The sequence below is a fragment of the Carex rostrata genome, chromosome 13, assembly GCF_964058835.1.
Source record: "Carex rostrata chromosome 13, lpCarRost1.2, whole genome shotgun sequence".
Taxonomy (NCBI): domain Eukaryota; kingdom Viridiplantae; phylum Streptophyta; class Magnoliopsida; order Poales; family Cyperaceae; genus Carex; species Carex rostrata.
This window is the reverse complement of record NC_135930.1, coordinates 9,842,266-9,865,272: the sequence shown is the minus strand read 5'-3', so window position 1 is coordinate 9,865,272 and position 23,007 is coordinate 9,842,266. Positions and strand designations below refer to the sequence as shown.

Below are 23,007 nucleotides of genomic sequence, written 5' to 3'. Positions count from 1 at the left end.
TTGGATGGTACAGAAACAATAATTTTGTACCTATCTAAAAGAAATAGTAAATTTTTTTCAAAAAATATAAAATTTGGTCTCCAAACTTATTTTAATATGGAGATCATGTTGAGCTATTCGGATTGACTGTTTGCTCCTTGCAATGGTTTACTTTTGATTTGGTATTGCAATGCAGGATCTGCAATTCGTCCTAACAAGGCCTTGTGTTGGTTTAGCACTATAAAACAATCAACTAATTTGGGAGATAAAAAATGAAATTTTTTTTTTAAAACTTGGTAGTAGCTACCAAGGTTCGTGAGAGGGAAACGAACTCTCGACCTTTGGGTATAACAACTCTAGGACATTTTCCTAGCTAATTGTGCTACCTCCCCTTTCTCATAAAAAAAAAAAAATTGATTGCGGAGTATGTATTAGTAAAAAAATCTAACTACATTTCACTATCTGGTGATTTTCTTATTAAATTGACAAAATAAAATATATCGTTGATCCTCAATTTATTCATTCAGAACAAATTTCAATTTTAATTCCTCCATAACTAAATAAACAGGAAACGAGATGGCAGAGAGGATGGCATATTTTGGCCTCTCAGTAAACATGGTGGCATTCATGTTTTATATCATGCACCGCCCATTCACGGCCTCCGCCAACACTGTCAACAATTTTTTGGGGATATCTCAGGCCTCATCAGTGCTCGGTGGTTTCCTCGCCGATGCATATCTCGGCCGTTACTGGACCATTGCTATTTTCACGACCATCTATCTTCTTGTAAGTGCTCCTCGTGATATCTTATCATGAAATGGTACAAAGTCAATTCCATCCCATATTTAAACAACAAAAAAAATGGAATATTTGAATCTCGATGATAGTTTATACTGACAGCAAATGTTTACTGTTTAATGACAAAAGATAGTGTCTAGTACTTCATAGCTGAATCTAGTTTTGGTTAATGAAATAATTCATTATTATTTTAACACTCAAAAAGTCAAAATTGTTTAATGAATATTAAAAAGACTGTAATAAGCACAATGTTATTTTGCTCCTTTAACCATGCTAAACCAACTATCTTTGTTACTGCATAAAACCAGGGGTTGACGGGAATAACCCTGTGCGCTACTATGCCGATATTTGTGCCAGACCAAACAAATTGTAGCAAACTAGCTACCTTGCTTGGAACCTGTGCTCCTGCCAAGTCATGGCAGATGCTCTACCTCAAGACTGTCCTCTACATTGCCGCTTTCGGTGCCGCCGGCATCCGACCCTGTGTCTCCTCCTTTGGTGCTGATCAATTTGACGAAAAATCGCCACATTACAAGTCCCACCTCGAACGCTTTTTCAATTTCTTTTACCTCTCTGTCACCATTGGTAATCAAAGCACAAGTTCATATATAAGGCTGATTCTGGTAGTTTGGAGGAGAGCACGTGATTTATTGTTTTTTTTTATCCTCAACAGGTGCGATAATTGCATTTACCATGGTTGTGTACATACAAATGAACCATGGGTGGGGTTCCGCTTTTGGATCGTTGGCTCTTGCTATGGGGATCTCAAATGCAATATTTTTTGTTGGCACTCCATTGTACCGGCACCGGTTACCGGGAGGGAGTCCATTGACATGTGTCACACAAGTATTGGTAGCAGCATTTAGGAAGAGGAATGTGCCATTTTCGAGCAGTGAATTGGTTGGTTTGTATGAGGTTGCTGGTAAGAGGTCGGCAATTAAGGGCAGCGGGAAGCTTGAACATACAGATGATTTCAGGTACTGATTTTATTTGCATTCTATTTTTTTGTTCTTATTTGTTTCATAAAAGTAACTTTTAGATACTTTGCGTAGTAAAGTAAGAAAAAAAAAGCTCCCAATAAGAAATCCATGGAATTTTGCAATAGTTCTTATGAGTAACAGCATAACAAATATTTGAAACAGCAAGGAAGCTTCGGTGACATTACAAAAATTTGAAATGGTTTTAGGTGTTTGGATAAGGCAGCATTGCAACTCAAAGAAGACGGGCCAGAGCCAAGCCCGTGGCGACTCTGCACCATAACACAAGTCGAGGAAGTCAAAATCCTCCTCAAGCTTCTTCCAATCCCGGCTTGCACCATAGTACTAAGCCTAATCCTTACCGAGTACCTAACCCTCTCGATTCAACAAGCCTACACCATGAACACCTCCATGGGCCATTTTAAGCTACCCATTACATGCATGCCTGTTTTTCCTGGCCTCAGCATTTTCCTCATCCTCGCATTTTATTATTCCACTTTTGCCCCTCTGGCACGCTGGTTAACTGGGCATCCTCACGGCGTGTCTCAGTTGCAACGGGTTGGTTTAGGGCTAGCGATATCAGTCTTGTCGGTTGCTTGGGCTGGTGTGTTCGAGAGGTACAGAAGGAATTATGCCATTGAACATGGTTTCCTGGCACTATTTTTGACCCCTATGCCAGATTTGAGTGCATATTGGCTCTTGATTCAATATATCTTGATTGGTGTGGCGGAGGTGTTTTGCATTGTGGGTTTGCTGGAATTCCTGTACCAAGAGGCACCAGATGCAATGAGAAGCGTCGGATCCGCCTATGCTGCTGTGGCAGGTGGATTGGGATGCTTTTTTGCAACGATGTTGAACAATGTCATTAATGCATTAACAGGGAATGAGGAGGAAGGAAAGCCGTCATGGCTATCACAAAATATTAACTCGGGCAAGTTTGATTATTTCTATTGGTTGTTGACAGTGCTTGGCATGATAAACTTCTTTGTTTTCTTGTTTTTCGCAAAGCGGTACAAGTATAGGGTTAGAAACACGGCACAGGTGCAAATGTTATGAGGCTATTTAGGAAGGAAAGAAATACTTATGGTTTAGTTATTATACGAAAAGAAAAACAAGTATTTGTGTTGTTGTTATAGACAGAGTTTAATTTATTTAATTAGCTTAAAGTAGAGACTGAGTTTTGATTTATTATGAGCAAATTATTTGTCTTGAGAAAAACTGGAATGACAAGGATTTCTAGGGGTGGTTCAAAATTTATACTGCGTTGTAAAAGAAGTAATGTAAGGGTATACTTATTAATCTATATATTTAGTTGCAATTTGGTTAAGCATCGCAATTTTGAAGTGCCCCTTCTTCAGTTTTTCTCCTGATTAACAATTATTTATTTGCCACTGTGAAGATTTCCAAAAAAAAAAAAAACAATTATTTATTTTTAATCAAGCAAGATGACAAAAATATATTTAAAGACCTATTCAAAACCAATTTAATATCTATTTCTGCAATTATATGAGAGCTACATAATTAACAATGTCAAGAGATCAAAAAGCTAAAGCAACACATGGTCATTTGTATAGTCTACTTGACAGTAGGATGCCTCCTTAATAAAAAGCTTGGTCGCAAAAAAGATTTTATGCTTTGTTAAGTGAAAATTATTAAAAAAGAAAAAGAAAAGTAAACTAGTTTGTAACAGACGGCACCAATTTCGCTATTATTAAATGATAAATTTTACAGAATATAAATTAAAACTAAATTGTTGAGATGGCCGAGGTTGGTCTAAGGCGTTCTGGTCCGAAAGAGCGGTTCAAATCCCACTTTCATGAAATATAGGCCAAGTCAGACCGAATTGTTTCCTGGAAATATGGGCCAGGTCAGGCCCAAATATGGACGTTTCGACCCAAACTACGCAGAAATAACGACGGTATCGCTAGCCATGAATTCGACTATTATTTTTCAAAAAGTACGATTAAAAATGAATCACCATTGCCAGAACTCTCAATTCCTAACACGCATTTGTTTGCACCTGCTGATATTTCTTTTCTCAATTTTGCTTCTAAGTCCTCTTCAATTCTCTTTAGCCATATGAGGAACCGATTACGTTTCACTTGAAAAGGATATGGTTTGTTTCTTTTGTTATTTTAATTATTTGTGTTGTTAGATATTGATGTTTAGATACTGATATAGTTTGAATGATGTTTTAGATATAGAACGATTGATGTATTTTACGTGTAATTAATAAAAATTATACTTCACTGTCAAGGTTTAAAAAAAAAGTTTCACTTGAAAAGGTTTAAAGGAACCTATGGCTCCGGTGCATCTCCTAGAAAATTCTTTAGTCATAGGAGTTGGCTCTGGTGCATATCAAATCATTTAATTTAATACATAAAAGTTCAACTTTGGTGCATCTCCTAGAGATTCCACTTATTACCCAAGTCCTGCTAAATTCAAAATTTGCTCCAAGAAAAAAAAATTACATAACACAATTTTGGCAAATCTCATGTTATAACACAGCCTAACTAAAACACAATTTTGGCAAATCTCATGTTATAACATAGCCTAACTAAAACATTCTAAAGAATGAGATGCAACTAATTTTTCTTGCGGCTATTTTTCTCTTCTACACCCGACTGAGAGAACCTCTTTCTTAAAACTTCTAGTACCTCTTCAATTGAAACATCCTTCAAGTTTAGAAGTACCATGGAGTGGTACAATAGATCAGCCATCTCTGAGGCAGTGCGGCCTTTATCCTCATTGTCTAGTAGGGTTTGAATTAGCTCTCCCGCCTCCTCTCTGTAAACAAATTATGTTAGATATTTTGCAAAACAGTCGTATTTTGTGTGCATCACAAGAAAATGTGAGTTAAAATCTAAATTTGAAAATAAACTTGAAGAATTAGTCTATAGGTGCTGAACACCTGGACCAGAGGATGCCTTACCAGTAGCAAACCTAGATCCGTGAATATTGATACTAAGGTCCAAAAACTTAATACCATACCAGTCAGGTTAGTGCTTCATACTAGAGTTCTAAGAGTTGTTTATACATACCTTACAAAGTTAGGTTATTGCTTGACCAGCATAGACTGGCTATCACCAGTCACAAAAATCCTGTCTTTTCAATACTTGCAAGAAAAAAAATCACTTATTTTGGAGAAATTATGTCGAGTGAGAAATTCAATGTCAAGTTCATAACATTAGTTAGGCTCTAACACTTTGGGCCCGTTCAGCAACATGTGGAATAGTGAAAGAATACAGGAATTGTGGAATTGAGAATTGACCACTCTTATAGTCTATTCCAATCGTGTTCGGTAAACTCAACAATTGAAATAGTAAAAGTGAACACTCATTAAAAAACAATAATAGTAGAAAATGACTCTTATATCCTTGTTGAATTTTGGTTAGTCCACCATGTTGTATATTAACTAATACTTCAACAGATGAGACTGGTACCACTTCAACACATGTGACTGCTAGCACCACAGTGACTGTTACAGGTGCGATCTCAGGTACAGGAACTGGTACCGCCACACCACATGATACTGGTACTACCGAAGCACATGACACGGGTACCTATGCTCATTGTGTTTTTTTTTTCCAAACCTGTAGGCCATATCTGGAGTACCTATGCTGCTATCAAGCCATGCAATTTACTTGTATAACCACTCATATCATAGCACTCATTTTTTAGGAAATGTAGAAACTATGAGCTGATGGTAGTTCAGTTGATTTTAGTCTGTTCTTCTTTTTATTTAATTTTAGCTTGAGCTTGATACATGATAATATAGTTAAAAAATGCAATTCATAAAACAGTAAATGAACAAATAGACAGTGGAAGCGATTCAAATTAAATAAATGTTGGTTTCGTTTTTTCCTTTGATTGTAGCCTGGTACAGTGGTTCGTACCTGTCCAGAGGGCTGGTACAGGGTGCTGGACAGTGGCACTGGCTTGTTTCATTGACTTAACACATTTTTATGGTTTTTATGCTATGTTATTTACATGAAACAAAGGAGATATCAAAGATTAAACATCTTTATGCAGAGAATCATAAGGCACTCTCTGTGAATTTCATCTTTCCTCACATAGGTCCTTGTACATTCATCTCTAACTATTTTGCACATGACATGAACTGAAGGTATTCTTGTGTTTGAAATCTTCAATCATGTTGTTGGAATGCAACGCCTTGATAGCTCTATAATTGAATAGTTAGCTGGCTTAAAAAAGTAATTTCTGTGTGCCTGAGAAAAATCTATCATTGATGTTGCATGAATGACCAATTGATGTGGACTTGTGCTAGTAACAATTAAGACATTTTCGTTATTAAATTATTGTTTTTTTCTTTTTGTCATTAATAATTTTGGTAACACTGAATATACTATTATCTTATAGCAAACACTGAATATAGTTTTTTCTCTCATTCTTTTAGTAACGGTCCCGTAGGATGAATCCATATCCTCTGAGGTAACAAAATATTTCTGTTTAGATCACGCCGTCCGATCGAAATCTGAGCCAATTCAGTCCATGGTGGAATGCCCAGAGACGCTTTAATAGTCCTGTGAATTCTGATTGAACAGTCCAGATCCAAACCGAAATATTCTGTTACCTTAGGTGATACAAATTCACCGTAGGATTATTCTGAGCTTAGTTATTTATGTTTTGTGACAGAAAGGTTTCAGAGTTCAAGTTCAGATAAGAACAATTTCTGAAACCTCAACTTTCACCACAAAAGCTTTCCGTACAGAAGCGTTCACTATGCAAATGACTTTAGACGAATAATTTTGTATTAAAAGAAAAATGCAAACATGACTTACCTAACTGGGAAGCATGCAGACCTATAATGCTGTACTACATCACTAAAAAGGTAAAAAACACTACTAGGTTAAAGCTGTTAGCATGTGTCTGGAAATCTGTTGCAACGTATCTTTTTCATTTGAGATAGGAAATGTTTCTGTTTCTGTTATTTCAAGTTTAAATGAAAAACACATTATAGGTTCTGTACTCAATAAAAAAGAAAGACAACTAAAATCGGGGGGTACCAACGTTATATTGAGATCGGAAGTAATCCTTGCATGCAAATCTGATTCTGCATTTTACAATAATAGATTCCAAACACTTTCATCAATGATCCAGCTACAGCAAAGTTACTGGATGAAAGGCCAACACACTCAAGAATTTGGGCTTTTAATAAAATCTCGCTGCAGATGCATGTGAAACTACCAAATAAATCCTATACATTTAGATCTAACCAAACAAATGCATATGAAACTATTAATCGGTATATTCCGCAGCTAAGCAATACCAAAATGAATACAGTAAATACTGGACACACCACATCAAAAACAACAATTCTCAACTTGAAGAGATGACAGAAATAAAATAATACATGAACTACCTTTTCCAGAATGAAAACTTACTATTCATACAACAGTCTATTTACACATTTGGATCTGACAAGAGGTGCTACATATCTAATGCAGCTCTTCTCTCTACTACTAGTAAACTCATACAACATGCCTACCTAGATATATGGATACCTCATATTTACACAATACTCTCTGATGTTCCACAGTTTCAGAAGCTACTTGAAGAGGATTGATTTCAAAAAGAAAATCATCGAGAAAAAACAGTCTAATAATTGCATAAAAAGAACACTCTTTGACACATCTTAAGTTTATTGGAAACTAACATACTGTCCTCTTTCATTTTCGCAAGTTTCTCCAACAAAGAAGATTTGTTGTAAAGCCAGTAACTTTTAGCAAATATCTCATAGGAGAATAAAAGATAAATTTCAACATACCGAACTTTTGAGCAGAGTAATTCCTGGTCAAGTAACAACTTTTTGGTCCAAGAGGGTTTTCCATTTGGCAACGTCTCAGTTTCTTCTTTCCTTTTAGAAATTGTCGCCTCCAACGAGTAGAGAGTTGTCTTAGCCAACCTCTCTTCCTTGCCCTCCTAAAGACATAATTGTTCCAAAATTTCAAAAGATATTAAATTGAAATTAAGTTCTAGGAGTACTGGTGTCTACTGACTCCAAATCAGATGCACAGCACAACAGTTTTTAACAATTCATCTTGCTTTGTCTTTCAAGTTTAATTACATGTATTAAGGGCCAATTAACAGTAAGTGCCATGACCCACCCAAGAGCACTAGGCTTTCCTTTCATTTTTAATTTCCTTCTTGTTTTCTGCTTTCCCAGGCACCCCAATTTTTGACAGAAAGCACCAACAAATTTTGATATTTGCAGAAAATACTCAACAATTAGAACAAAACATTATGCTGACACAAAACTATTGTTTATTTCACTCTCTTTTGTACACAAGTGACCAGGGCAGTAGGGCTAATCTCTATATCAATTCTGTTCTCATTAAACTAGTGAATAGGGATATGGTTTTACAGAAACAAGACTAACAAAAAGAGGAAAAGAAGAAGTTCAAATGGAAACACATTTCAGTTTAGTAGAAAATCATGTAACCCCAACATGAGGTCTAATTATGTTAAATTAATCTTGGAGTTATTGCAATAAAAAAGGTCCGGTAATATATCAGATTGGGCATAATTAATACTAGCATGTACCAAGAGTATGCACTCTCTGTAAAGCATGGACCTAAACCTCACAGTGAGTCTTGATTAGATCCCAAATCAAACATAGCAAAGTTTTAAACTTGTAATCGTAAACCATTCCCACAAGATGCAACAATAGTGGAAAAGAAAACTCGAAAAATAGAAAAGCTGCACCTAGGCTAATGAAATTAAGAATATACCCAAGAAAAAAAAAATTATGCAATAGAAGATTAGAGTTATCAACCTTGCTGCCTTCCAATGTATCATACACGGAAGTATAGTAGCAGGTTTCTGCTCCTGTATGACATGTAGGCCCATCTGGCTTTCCCAAGTATATTATCTGATACAACACACCAAATGAGAACCTTAAATTAATAGAAATGGTAAAAGAATATTAGAAAGGGCTGATGCTATTTTATGCAACAATTCATGCATACGATTCTAAAACTCTGATAACCTTGGATATACTAGTCTCAAAAATAACAGTAGTGTACCGTGAGTGCTATGGAGCTCTAATAAAATACTATTTCCTAGCAGTCACCATTGGTATCAGCATGTATGTTTACTATCGGTAAAAGTCTTGAGTGCTCTTTCTGAGGGTTATTTGGTTCATAATTATTTCAGATGTCTAAGATGTCAATGTACAATATAAAAGGTGAAAACAGAAGAAGAACCTACCGAATCTCGGTCACAATCAAGAAATACATCATGCACATTAATAAAGTTCATCGAAGTCTCTCCTTTTGTCCAAAGTGACGAGCGGGACCGGCTGTAAAAGGTGGCCTTTCTAGACAAAATGGTTTTTTCCAAGGCATCTTTATTCGCAAACCCTTGCATAAGAATTGAGCCGGTATCTATGTTTTGTGCGATTGCAACTGCTAATCCTTTGCTGTCCCATTTCACACTGTCAAGTATTGTCTCAACCTACAAAATGGTAACAACTGCTTTGATTAAGAACTTTTAATCCTGGATGAATAATGACCAACATGTTCTCATATTTGCAAATTGACAGTTTTGTCAATTGAAATTTTACATTTTGCCCCTAGCATCAATGAGTCGACCTTTTTGTATATAGAAATATGCTCGATGTACTTTCATACTTGATAAATGATGCCCATCCACATTCAGATGTAGTCCAATCTAATTAATGACATATTCAAAGGTAGCGGTTTATGTAGTCATTTTGACTGGCTCTAAACTAAGGACATAACTCAAGTATGCACTCAAATTCAGCTTTCCTTTGGACTTAATGGTCAGGTCGAGATCCTGCTGATGCTGAAACATCAAGACCTGATTATATCAGAAAGGCATGAGACAGTACAACGAACAACTAGTGAGGTCGTATGACATCAGGAAATTCAGGACTTTCACTGAAACTCAACCATTTGATTTCCCCCGTAATAATTAAAAATTAGTTAATTAGCCCCCCCCCCACACACACGCGCGCGCACACACACATACACACACAAAAATAAAGAAAAAATTAGGAAACTAAAATAAATAAATAAACAAATAGAAAACTTAAAGTGTCTAGTAAATTATAGTTAATGTGATAGGTATGGTGCATGCTTATTGATCAGTTGGATACTTGGATTTCCCTTTTTATTAGTTGAATGGGCCAATGAAAGCTCAGTTCCTCTCAAAGGCCAAATAACAGCATAAAAACCCTAAACCACGAATAAGGTCTGATGCTAGTAATGCAACAGCCAAATTTAGAATTTGATTAATCCGGTTTGATAATAAAAAAAATTGCAGTAAATATTAGCATAACATACACGAGCATTGACAAATTTACAATGTATAATATCCTTGCCTTTATGATGCCTTCTCCCATTACCAGGGAAGAATTTTCAAAAATGCAAAAGCTTTGGGGAAAGGTGCCATGAAAAGTACCTTTGAATCGAGAAGACCTTCAGTGTTAGAACCAGAGGATCTCTCGGAGATGGCACAGATTGCAGCAGAACGCGAATTTCTGAAGCTTAAATTTGTTTTATTTGGAATTGGATGCTTGATCCAGTTCGTAACAGAGAAGGGAGCTGTTCTTGGCGAAGAGAGGCGAGTGAAGGACGCAGCCTCCATTAGAGAGAGAGAGAGAGAAGTTGGCAGAGCGCGGAGGCGGAGCGCCTGTGTGAGGAAGTAGCAGAGAGTGAATAATGAGAGAGAAGAGACGAAGAATCGAATTCGCGTACTTGGAGATATCTGAAGGGTCTGATCGGAACCAACTTTCTTCCTTCAAAACTAGAAATCGAATTGACGAATCTTCAATTTCGCTGATCGGAACATGTACAGCGACGAGAGATGAATTCTTTTGAGGCGATTCGGAGGGAGATTTTGGCCCCAGCGAAATCTCGTGAAAATCAGAGAGATTTGATGGGAGTTCAATTGGTACTAATTTTGTTTCCGTCAATACCCTTTTCATAAATAAACCCTTCGGTCCCGTTCGGCAACACTTGGATTAAATAATAATCCGTGTTAAGAAGGGATTGTTCGGTAAGCTAAAGGAAGGGGCGAAGGATTAAGATGGTTAAAGGAAGCTAAAGGAAGGAGGGAGGTGCTTTAAGGAACGGGCAGGGGATTAAGATCCGGGCAAAAGGAGGCTAAAGGAGGTTGTCTTAATCCGCGCTAAGGAACCGGTGTTCGGCAAGATTAAGTGGCTAAGGAAGCTAAAGGAGGCTCCTTTAGCCTTAAGGAGGCTTAAGGAGGCCCTAGCCGAACGGAGCCTTCACTCTTTCGGGCCCTTTCCCTGATCTCTCCTTCTCTCTCACCGCCACGGCCTATCTCTTTCAGTCGCCGCTGCCACAAAACCTCATCAGTATGAATATTAAGTTATTTCAATACCATAAACAGACCTGTACCAGATTTATATTGGTACTACCCTTGATTGTCCATAGTGGTACATACTTTATGAAATTAAGCATACTGGTAAAAAATACGGAATATCAGTATGGGTCAGCATCCATTAAAATGACCCTTTTTTTTTCTTTTAGATTTTGAATATTTGTATGTCTCTTTTCTGTTTTTTTCTTTATGTATCTTATCTTTGCTTTTCTTTCTTTTTTTATTTCTTTTTTGTAATTAAATAAAAAAAAATGCACATCTAGCGTCAGAGTTATTCAATTGATGGTCTTGACCGGTACTGGTACATATTAATAAAAGCGGTACACATATTTTAGTCATTTTTTTTTTTATGTACCACCCTAATAAATAAGAATTAAATCAATATCATCCGTTAATTCCTAATTCAGATTCCGCCATGTTCGCACACTGGATCTGCGAACGGGTCGCTACCCGTTCGCGCAATGGATATGCGGACTGACCCGTTCCCGACGACCCGTGCGCGTAACAGATCTGCGGACAGACCCGTTCGCTTTGTTGATCTGCGCACGTGGCACATTCTCCCTATATGATAGATCAGTTCTGCAGAGCACCCTCATTTTCACCGAAGCTGCTGCATAGGTACGTTTTTTTTTTCCTTTTCATCCTTTTTTTTTTAATTTATTTTTTGTAGTTTTTTTAATTTAGTTATTTTTTATTATTAGGTTTATTCAACCAATTATGATTGGAATTACTTGTTATTTTGATGGTGAAGTATTACAAGGACCAAATGGCGCTTATTATAGCCACCAAGTGCCGAAAATGTTCAATATCCAGCTTGGTTTGGATTTTAGAGGTTTAAATAGGGAAGTGTACCAACAACTCGGTATTAACCACCGTAATTATGAACTGATAATTACCGCAAGAATCAATATTGGCCAAGGCAATCAAACTTGGTTCCAACAGCTACCGGTACAAGACGATAGCAGTTGGGAGTTATATGTCCAAATGACAATGAATATGACTTTCAAGTTCCTGGAGTTATATGTTGTAGCCAACCCCAGACAAAACTCTAGACATAACTCTAGACAGAATACTAGGCAATTGTTGCAGTTGACTCAGGGTTTGGGGCTCGAGCAATCTGTAACGGGTCCTAGCCGGGCCCCATCTGTAGCGGGTCCTAGTCGGGCCCCATGTGTAGCGGGCCCAGTAGGGTCCAATCTGACAGGGGTCGATCTCAGATTCCATCCTCGTCCTCTAGCCGAGTCCAATCTGAGAGGGAGCGATCTGAAACCCCTGAACGGCTTTATTATGCTGACAATACGGACGATGATCCTGAAGAAATAGAGGCAAAGACTAATTGGGATGATAATGGGGACGGTGGGGTATCAGATCACAGTGATGAGGATACTGATATTCCTGTGCTTGGTAGACGGAAGTGGCCTATAGTGGATCGTGGGGAAAGACATCCGTTTGAGCAATTTCATGACACATCAGGGTTTGGAGAGGCCGATAGCTCTTTTTTTGCGACTTGTGAGGTATGTTTGTTAATTTATATTTAATTTTAATTTAATTATTAAAATGTTGTTATTAAATTGATGTTGTTTAATTTTTGTTGTTTCTTTTGTACAATAAAAGGGAGAAAGACATGAATTGTCTGAGGGGATGACATATGACAACAAAGATAAGATGAAAGATACAATTAACCACTGGCACATCAAACAAAATAGAGAGATTAAAAATACACACAGCGATACCACCAGGTTGAGGTACAAGTGTGTTAGCGCCCGGTGCAGGTGGGCGTTGGTTGCGAGGGCTAATTTAGTAAGCCCGTGTAAGCCCATGTCCACCGATCTATCTTCTCCTCAGGCGCATCTTCTTCCAATTTTCCACTACATATACGAACTAATTTAGTACAGAGTATGAAGCATCACAATCAAATACATACTATTACAAAAAAAAATATTTACCTGAATGACGCCCGCAAAAGAGGGATACTGATGTCATTCTTCGATGCAACCTTCGACCTCTTGAGGGACCTTTCCTTCATCAGGTTGGGTCCCAACAGTTCTTCGACGTCCTTTGTGAAGTCCCCGTACTCCACACCCGTCACAGCTCGTCCAGTAATAGGCAGTCCCCAGAGACAACTGACATCCTGGAGAGACACCGTAATCTCTCCGACAGGCATGTGAAATGTGTGTGTCTCCGGCCGCCACCTCTCGACCAACGCAGATAGAAGAGTGACATCTGCGACAATGGGGGTCAGCTGTGAGACATGCCACAGACCCAAACTCTTCAACACGGGAGCGTATCGGTCGTCGTAGAGGATACTCATCTGATTATTCCGCGTATTCGTCAAGGTATGAGTCTGCATTCAATTTCAAAACAAACAAACATATAACTTACCTATTTTTATCTAAATGAAAATGAAAATTATTTGCATTTCTCAAAACAAAAACTTACATATGCGTTTTTTATCTTGTGCTCCTCGAATTTATACCAGCAAATAGGACTGATACACTCTTTCGTCATATTTGGAAATACGTGACGGGCCAGTGATAAATCTAACTGTAAATCATCTTGCGTTCGATTTTGATTGGTACCGCTGGTTGACGTCATACTAACAACAAATTTAACAATTTTATCAATTTTGACCTCTATTGATAATTTCAAATAGTACAAATCTTACAATAATACAAATATCTATGGTAATTCAATAATATATCACCATTCTTGAATAAATCGGTAAAAAATCTTACAATCTACGCTAATTCAGAAAAAAATAAATTTTGAATTGGTGCATTTATACTCTATTTTGGTCTAAATACAACATTTCTAAATTTGTCGATTTGTAAATTGGTACATTTCTAAATTATACATACAATCACAATTCTAAATTGGTTTAAATACACAAATATTTTGGTACCCAACTAAACTACTATTTTAGTGTAATTTACAATATACTACTATTTAATAAAAAATATACACAAATAATAGTATATCGTAAATTACACAGATATTTACAAATAGATCACAATATACTATTTTGATCTAATTAACACAAATATTTACAAAACTACAAAAAAAAAATAAACAACTATTTTGGTACCTAATTTACAATATACAATATACAACTATTTTGATCTAATTTACAATAAACTATTTTGGTACCTAATTTTGATCTAATTTACAATATACAACTATTTTCGTACCTAATTTTGATCTAATTTACAATATACAACTATTTTGGTACCTAACAAAAATAAACTACCTAAAACTAGAAAAAAAATTAATCTAATTTATAATATACAACTATTTTGGTACCTAACTAAAATAAACTATCTAATAAAACTAAACTACTTAATAACTAAATTAAATTAAATTATTTAACAAAATTAAACTAATAAAAAAAAAAATTACCTTTTTACTGTGCTGGACGCGGCAGTGCGGAGACAGGGACAGGCGTAAAAACCACTGCGGAGGGGTTTATATCCGGATCCGCCACGTACGCATATCTATAGTGCAAACGGGTCGTCGGGAACGGGTCAGTCCGCTTATCCATTACGCGAACGGGTAGCGACCCGTTCGCAGATCTACTGTGCGAACGTGGCGGAATCTGAATTCGGAATTAACGGGTGGTATTGATTTAATTCTGATTTATCACGGTGGTACATAAAAAAAACGGTATTTTAGTTAGGCATAAAAAGTATTTCAACCAATAAACACTCAAGCAAGAATAAGGATAAAAGTGTCATTTTTATTTAAAGTGAAATTATTTTTTTCTTTTGTACAGGCTTTTCAATTATAAACTAGAAATAAATTCAATTCTTTTCTATTTATATTTCGATCAACAAAATTCAATTGGAAATTATTTCTATTGAATACTATTGAATTGAAATCAATTGAACTCCAACAACTGTTGTATTCCAATCAGGCCCGAACTTTTGCATTTTTTTTTAAATCTTAGTCGTTCAAATAGGTTATACACGAATCTCAAAGCACAAATAATACTTGCCCCTACGGCCTGCGCTATTCCCGGATAGGCACCAGACACGTGGGTCCGGATCCCCTAAAGTAATTCAATTTTTGAGTTTAGATCCGGGACAATCGAACTGTCAGATCAATCAAAACGCAAAAGTAGACGGTCCGAACAATCGAACCGTCAGATCAATACGAGCCAAGAGGGTTCCATGCCTGTTCTTTACCGTTCGATAACAGCACAAACACCTCTATGATAGAAAATATAAATTTTATCTACCAACAAGTTCATAATAAAGCTGGTCATTTTTCTATTTATCTGTTTTAAATACGGTTCATTTTTTTAAAACATTTTTATTGGTTTAGACGAATTCAGAACGAAATTTCTCCACAGTTAGTCGCCCTTTTTGTATGTGAAGTTATGCGAAGTTCGATGGTATAGGTTAGTGCATTATGCAAATGATTTTTAAAGTATGGCTCCTATTTATAAATTGTTAGAATTTTAAAAAAATTAATTGATTCTTACAAATTTCATTTTGTATTGAAGTGATCTTGCTTTAAAATAAATAATATTTCCATCCATTTTTTGGACTGTTTTAGCATTGCAATTATGTTGATATATATAATACAGTCGCAAACTGTGCAGGAATAATACAGATGACATAGACATTGTATTATATATGTAGCATCACGTACATACAGTGGTGAAGCCAGAAATTTTATTAGAGATAGACGAACATATATAGTTGTAAAAAAGATTAACATAACAAAAATTACAACATTAATCAAAATAAATAAGAAGTCCGGATAATATAAATCATCGCTTTGAATATCGCAATTGGTCACTTCATCGTGGAATCAGGATCGAATAATTCGGTTGGAATCAGCTGAATTAATCGGAAATTCAAAATTGTTTTCGTTGAATCTTATTTTGTACAAAAAATAGGAAAAAATTGGTAAAAAAATCATTTGTCAAAAAATTATATTAAAACAAAATTAATGTAAAAATAAATTATTTTTATTGATAATGTATTAAAAAAACAAAGTATAATGCATAAATTAAATCTTAGAATTATTGAACTAGATGTAAATGGTGATATGAAAATAATATAAAATTTTGATTTAAATCTTATTAAATGATGATAGGAAAATAATATAAAATATTTCAGAGATACTAAATTATTTTATTTGTATAATCCTAAAATTGATTGATATACTTTTCCTTCGCTAATTAAAATTTGTTTGAAAAATGTTCTTAGCCAAACAAAGAATAAAGTAATATTTTGTATAGCACAGGTCACCCTTGTCTATTTGATAACTTGTATGGACATAGTTTAAAAAGAATCAAGTTATTTTCTCAAAGCAGAACAATAAACCACTCGTACACCATGTCTATTCAAACTTTTATGATGCTTTAAGCTTCTTCTCCTTTCTTTCTTTCTGAGCCACTTGATGCATCTATTTTCTGCCCTCAAATTTCTTCGATTAACAATTAAAAATGCAAAATTGGTTCGATCGAACTACCAAAACGGTGTAATTTTTCTCTATAAGTAAGATATTAAGTGAAATTTGGTTGATTATTTCGATTCAACTTTAATTAGCAGTTTTACGTAGAAAATCCTTTCCACCGAGAAAACTCGGAAAAAAATTGACTCGTCTCCGGCCGATTCCGTTCCAACTCAGGCAGTCGCCAGAGGTAGATAAGTCTATTTTTCAAGAGTAGGCAAGTCTGAATTATAACCGAGTTCAAAAAAAAAAAAAAAAAAATTCAGAAATAGACAAATGCCTACAGAGCTATCTTTGTCCCCAATCACGTATCTAATTGATACATTCTAGCAGTGAGATATCATCATCATTAGTAAAAAAAAATATTTACATATATATATATTCCCGCATCAAATATTATCACGACAATAACATAGATGCTAATTAACATGAATTTCTATCTAACTTTTTGATCAGTATTAATACGGTATGATTTGATATAAATTGAAAAGTCCAAAAAATGAATATTTGATATTTTTGATGCTTTAAGATCAAGCTAAAATAATAAAACAAAATTGTAATTTACTCCTTATATTTTGTGAACGCCCATTCATATGTTTTGCATAAAACATAGTTAAAAAAAATATTATATATAGAGAGAGAGAGAGAGTTAACATATAGCAGCTTCTACCAGACTTTCAAAAAAAAAAAATTATATATATAGAGAGAGAGACGACTAATATCAAAATATTTGTTCTGGAACCGTGGTGCAATCAATTAGTTTTCCAGTTTTCAAAGTCCAAACGGTTGATCCAAATAGTTAGATGTGATTTTTATATTAAATTGTGCTTGGAAATCAAATTTTACATTTTTTTGAAAAAAATTTCTATTTATTAAACCAGTTTTCAAACTGTTGATTTTAATAAATAGTGAAAAAATTTCTAAATCATTGAAAAGAACAATTAAAATTGCCTTAATAAATAGTAGAAATTTCAAAAAAATGTACAATTTATTCTCCAAACACATTTTAATATATATTGAATATTGAACGGTTCAAATCGATTGTTTGGACTTAAAAAATGTAAAAAAAAAAAAAAAAATTACACACGCACACACATATGTCTATTCATATACATACACATACACATTTGTATATATATCTATATATATTAAGAGTAGAACTAGGGTGTTCTTAAGTTCACCAAGCCTCTTGGTGAACTCAAGTCTAAAACTCGTCAAATCGGTTTTAAATTAAGAATTTAAATCATTGAGACCCGCCTATCTTACGAGTGATGCGTCAACATGTGAAAATTTTAAACATTTGAATTAATTTAGTATAAAGTCAAGCGGTCAAAATTAAAATCTTAATAAATTAATTTTGATGCATTCATTTTTTGAACGTTTTTTTACCGCTTGACTTTATACTAAATTAATTTGAATGTTTAAAATTTTCACACTTAAACGCATCACTCGCAAGGTAGGCGGGTCTCAACGGTTCGGATTTGTAATTTGAAGCCGATTTTACGAGTTTTAGAGTTGAGTTCACCAAAGGACTTGGTGAACTTAAGAACACCCTAGTTCTATTCCTTATACATATATATAGAGAGAGAGAGGGGTTAGCTACTCTACTTACATAAGCATACGAGAGCATATGCTTATAAATCATTTTTGTGTTTTCAATGTCCAAATGGTCGATCTAAAGCACTTAACATGTTCTCCATGCTATAATGCGCTTGGAGACAAAATTTTATATTCTTTGGATTTTTTTTTTACTATTTTTTTAGAATTTTTCAAAACAAAAATTTTCATATGTAATAAAGAAAAGAAAAGCAATGTGAAAATAAATATTCAATGGAATAAATGAAAATAAACAAACGATTGACCGACAAAATAGCTGATTAATTAGAAAAATAGCCGATTAATCGTTTTCATCCGCAAATAGACATCCGTTAAATGTATTTGTAACGGTTTAGCCGCCGTTAACGCTTGAACGGACGTTTAATCGGCCATTGAGACCGTTTTTTACAACACTGGTAAAGTTGGTTGCCTGACAAGTATGATTATTGCTACGCCAGGCAATTTATCAGACTTAAAACGGTAAACACTGAATAACCATCCTGTGGCAGTCAATAAACATTTTGCAAAAGCTTACAAAAAAAATATAACAATTCCTGGCGGTGATAGCACGAATTAATAATATTGTACTTATTAGAAAATTGGCACTCTAATTGCATCAAAGTGGTCGTGCCGGAGTGGTTATCGGGCATGACTAGAAATCATGTGGGCTTTGCCCGCGCAGGTTCGAATCCTGCCGACCACGTTCTTTTTCTCCTCATTCTTTCCTTATTCTTTTGGGAAGACTGTGCTCAATTGATCATGGTTCTTTTATATACTTGTTGGACCACGATATTTACATTATTTTGCACTCGCAATTATAACTTCCCTGACAATTTTTAGATGCTTTTATAGCCAGAGTGAAGTAACTATTGCATTTTTTTTTTCTTTTGGATGTGTATAGCAATTACCCACGGCAATTTTTCAAATTGCACAAAAAATAAAGGTTTATTGGAACAAGAGATTTTTTTTCGAGTTGCACTACACGTCTTACTTAGTAACGAAAATTAATACAACTACTAATGCCTTGGATATTTTATGTTTACAAAAATATTTACAAGCGTATGAAAAAAGATAATCCATAATCTATGAAGGTTTTCTATCTTGTTTCGTTGGTCATGCCAAATCACATGATGTGGTTTTATTCATTTGATTATCTTCTTCTTTGATGATTTGTAGTTTTGTACGATATAATGATATATCTTTTTCTGTTGGATTATTATTCTACCATGGATTGCTTCATTATCGTGTGAATTTAATTTAACGCATTCATTGAATTGAATTTGTATCTAGGTGATTCTCTGTTTAAAGTTCTATGTAGCTATCAATATTTAAATCTTTATGTCATTTTTTTTTTTTTTTTGGTTTCGGGGTGAAATTCGAAATGAAACCCTAGTTCGATGGCCACTGTATCAAAGGAGATCGAGGAATCAACCTTTTAATGTCCACTGTACAAAATCAAAATCATAAAAAGAAAAAGATGGACAAAGCAGTACAAATTGGTACTGAAAAAGAAATACTAAGGGTGCCCAGTTCAAAATGTTACAAACAACAACATTCACCTGTGTACCTTTATAAATTTAGAATTTTAATTATATATATTGAAATTTAATTGAATTTTATTTTTTATTTTTTTATATAGTCTAATCTTTCTCATAAAATATCATGTATATTTATAACCTAGCAGTTAGAGCATATTTTATGATTGTGAAGAATTTGAATTCAATTTTCACCAATAATATATTGTGCATTTTAAGTTTTAGCACCCTATCATAATTTTTTAGTTCCGCCCCCGACTACATGTCTCACAATTCTCAAGTCACAAACTTAAGATGCAACGGGAGCGAAAGAGGTAAAAATGTGTCGTGTCGTGCTGTGACTAACAAGCAGAGGCAGAGCTACGGTTCATCAGGGGTAGGTAGTTGCTTACCCTGGAAAAAAAAAATGGACCAGGTTTTCTAATAATTCACATCCTCTCCAATACCTGATAAGGAAATCTTTTACACTTACTAGATCTGAACCGTTTTTTTTTTACTTGGCACGGATCTCAAAGCTAAAAAATACTGCTCCCTATTACCGCCCGAACACCAAACCGGTTAAAATTTATTCTCAAACCGTAAAGTAAGGATAATCCTCTGCAATACATACGGATTCGTTTTCTAATGGGTCTTGAAGAGTTTGCCTACCCTTGGCCTAGGAGAATAGAATTGCCATGGTCAATCTCTTCGCTTAATAAACGCAGAGAGAATTCATTTTGACGGAGGACAAAGAGTCGAAGAGGATAGCGCGAAGGGAGGAGAAATCGCGATGCGGACAGCGGATCCGCGGTGATGGTGACTGGTGCGTCTAGCGTTTGCTCCAGATTCCAGTGCTCTGTGCTCACTGGTTGCGCTGCGCACCTGCGCCTCGTCTCCCTCCCATCCCAATTCAAGTAATTTGTCTTATCTTTGGAAAAATTCGAAATTTGAATCAGAGAATAGTAGATTCTATTAGAGGCTTAATTGCTGAAAGCTTGAAACCCTTTTAGCTCTTTTCAATTGATCGAAATTAAGCACAAATAATTAGGTCCATTTTATTCGAGGCTTAATTGCTGAAACTTAGGTCTGATTCTCTATTTTTCACTTAGGTCAGAGAGTAACTAGTCGAATCATTTGGAGAATAGTTGAATCATCTCTCATCCCAATTCAAGTAATTTTTCTACCTTTTCTGTTTTTGCTGCGGTAAATAAACTTTCAACTTTTCAATTGGGGTAACTAAATGACCAAACTGCCCTCATGTTCTTCATGCTAATTCAATCAGATATCTTGTGAACAATAGTTTCCTAGTGGTTCTAGAATTCTAGTTCGCTGAAAACACAAATTCAAGTTTTGAAATTAATGTTGTTGGTTTATGAGGAAAAAAAATAGTAGCTTTTCGTTTGATATTAAACTCGAGTATCTGTTCAAGTTAACAAATATATTTGTTAGTTGGAATGGTATAATTCTCAAAATTTAAGTGAGAAAGTCAAAAAGAGGAGGGCAAGAGCAAGGATTGGGCCAACTAACTCCAATGAAATTCTACAGTTCTAATGAAACTAAACTGATGGTTGGATGTTATATGCAAATACCAGTAAATCAGTGTGGCCAATTAACTCCCCGTGTTTTGCCTACTTCACTCTAGTTTTACCATAGCAGTAAGTTGCCATCACTTTGCCAATTTTGTTTTCATTGTAAATTGAGTCAAAATTTTGTTGCAGATGACTTTAAACTTTTCTTTAGATCCAAAAGTTATAGTATCCATCAACATTAAGATGGCAAAATATGAGGACTCGTAGAGCAGTGCTCTCTCCATTGATTTGACTATGTAACATTAATATATTTGTTTCTTTTATATGTAAAATAATATTTGTTATAAACTTTTGATGTTCATTTATATTATATTGACATCTTATTTATTTTGATTGATATTATAGTTTTTGTTATGTTGATTCTTTTCGACAAAATTCATAGCTACGCCACTGCTAACAAGCTGTGATTCTGGCGTCGTGCTATGCTGTGATTCTGGTGTCGTGCTGTGCTGTGCCGGGATCGTGATCGTGACCATTGTGTCAAAAGGTGATCTCTGCACACGAATCACACGCGTGTCCATACGTAACTGGTCAATCAAATTGAGATACTTTAAAATAACAAAACAATTTTTGTTCGTTATTCTGAAGGCAAAACACGAAAAATGAAGTAGAGAATGGTCGGATATTTTGAGTCCGGATGCTGTGCATTATGTTACCGTTTGAATTTAAATCGGACCATGCGATCAAAATTATATAACGTACATAATTTCTTTAAACTCAAACTGTGATATTTTATTTATTTATTAGTATGTAATCAACGGACCAAATTCAAACTCAAACAATGATACAAAAGCAAAGAGAAGACTAATTTGTCCACCATGTTTTGCGCACGAATTCGAAGTATTTTTATTTTATGTTAAAATTTTGAGCACCCCGGGCATATCACTGAATTGAAAACTCAAAAGAAAACGACAAAAGCATGATGGTGATAAAACGGTAACACCGAGACTAGCTGCTTAACTCCCGCTTAGACCGGACATAACATAACCAGGATTACCTCCAGAGTCGAATTCGCAAACCCATCTAGTAGATTTAGCCAATTCAAAATTAGTTACAACTGCACCCGGTCCAGTGCGTACGGTATAGAAATAACTAAGTACATTTCTTTTCCTTTGTCAGCCAGAGCCAGTAGGAGTATTCAAATGGTCTATGAGCCGCTATCCTCTGCGGAGGTTTTACCTGCGGAGCTGTGTGGTGGTTTTGATCTGGTCCGTTCGTTTCGGATCGGACGAGCTGGATTAAGAGTTCATCAAATTTTGAATTTTTTTAAAATTCGAACAAGATCTGATCTGATCCGTCCGATTCGAAACGAACGGACCAGATCAAAACCACCACACAGCTCCGTAGGCAGAGGATACGCTTCCAGTTGAGCAGCCCGTGGTGCAAATATCGCGGTTGAATTGATTGTCAAATTGCGACTCTTTTACGACGCGGGCAATTGAATCCAGCCATTTTCAGAAAAAAAAAAAATCTCTTTTCTCCATTCAAAACGGAGCGTCTTTCCCAATTAGTGAATGAGCGAGCGACACGTCTTCTGGGTATTGATCTGAACGGTGGATACGCTTTGACTTAACAGCGGAGATGTCCATTTCTAAAAGAGATGATATTTATATATTGTTTGGTAACAGCCAGTGCCAGTCAGATAACAAAGCGGAAATATTATTTTATAGACACGGTCTTCGTGTGATGACCCATTTGTGTTTA

General features: G+C 35.3%; 2 protein-coding genes and 1 non-coding gene across 4 annotated transcripts in view; 2 read left to right on the top strand and 1 right to left on the bottom strand.

Annotated features, from left to right (window-relative positions):
• LOC144564786 (Major facilitator superfamily protein) overlaps positions 1-2,972 on the top strand; it is a 5,336-nt gene extending 2,364 nt beyond the window's left edge. Inside the window, exons 2-5 of one of the 2 annotated variants that reach the window (XM_078314386.1) lie at positions 548-765; positions 1,086-1,362; positions 1,451-1,754; positions 1,964-2,972. In XM_078314386.1, coding sequence (XP_078170512.1) covers positions 548-765; positions 1,086-1,362; positions 1,451-1,754; positions 1,964-2,810 — 1,646 coding nt within the window. In that variant the 3' untranslated portion in view covers positions 2,811-2,972. The remainder of the gene's footprint in view (positions 1-547; positions 766-1,085; positions 1,363-1,450; positions 1,755-1,963) is intronic. The other variant, XM_078314387.1, reaches the window with a different exon arrangement.
• Positions 2,973-4,096: 1,124 nt separating this feature from the next.
• On the bottom strand, positions 4,097-10,479 carry LOC144564617 (histidine biosynthesis bifunctional protein hisIE, chloroplastic-like). The gene is made up of 6 exons (XM_078314224.1): positions 10,200-10,479; positions 8,985-9,230; positions 8,551-8,646; positions 7,543-7,697; positions 4,308-4,541; positions 4,097-4,263 (listed from the first exon to the last, which is right to left on the bottom strand). Exons 1-5 carry the CDS (start codon positions 10,383-10,385, stop codon positions 4,340-4,342), a joined length of 885 nt encoding a protein of 294 aa, XP_078170350.1. The 5' UTR covers positions 10,386-10,479; the 3' UTR covers positions 4,097-4,263; positions 4,308-4,339.
• Positions 10,480-18,821: 8,342 nt separating this feature from the next.
• Positions 18,822-18,903, top strand: TRNAS-AGA (transfer RNA serine (anticodon AGA)). Its single transcript has one exon. It is a non-coding gene; the product is annotated as a tRNA-Ser (tRNA).
• The last annotated feature ends 4,104 nt before the right edge of the window (positions 18,904-23,007 follow it).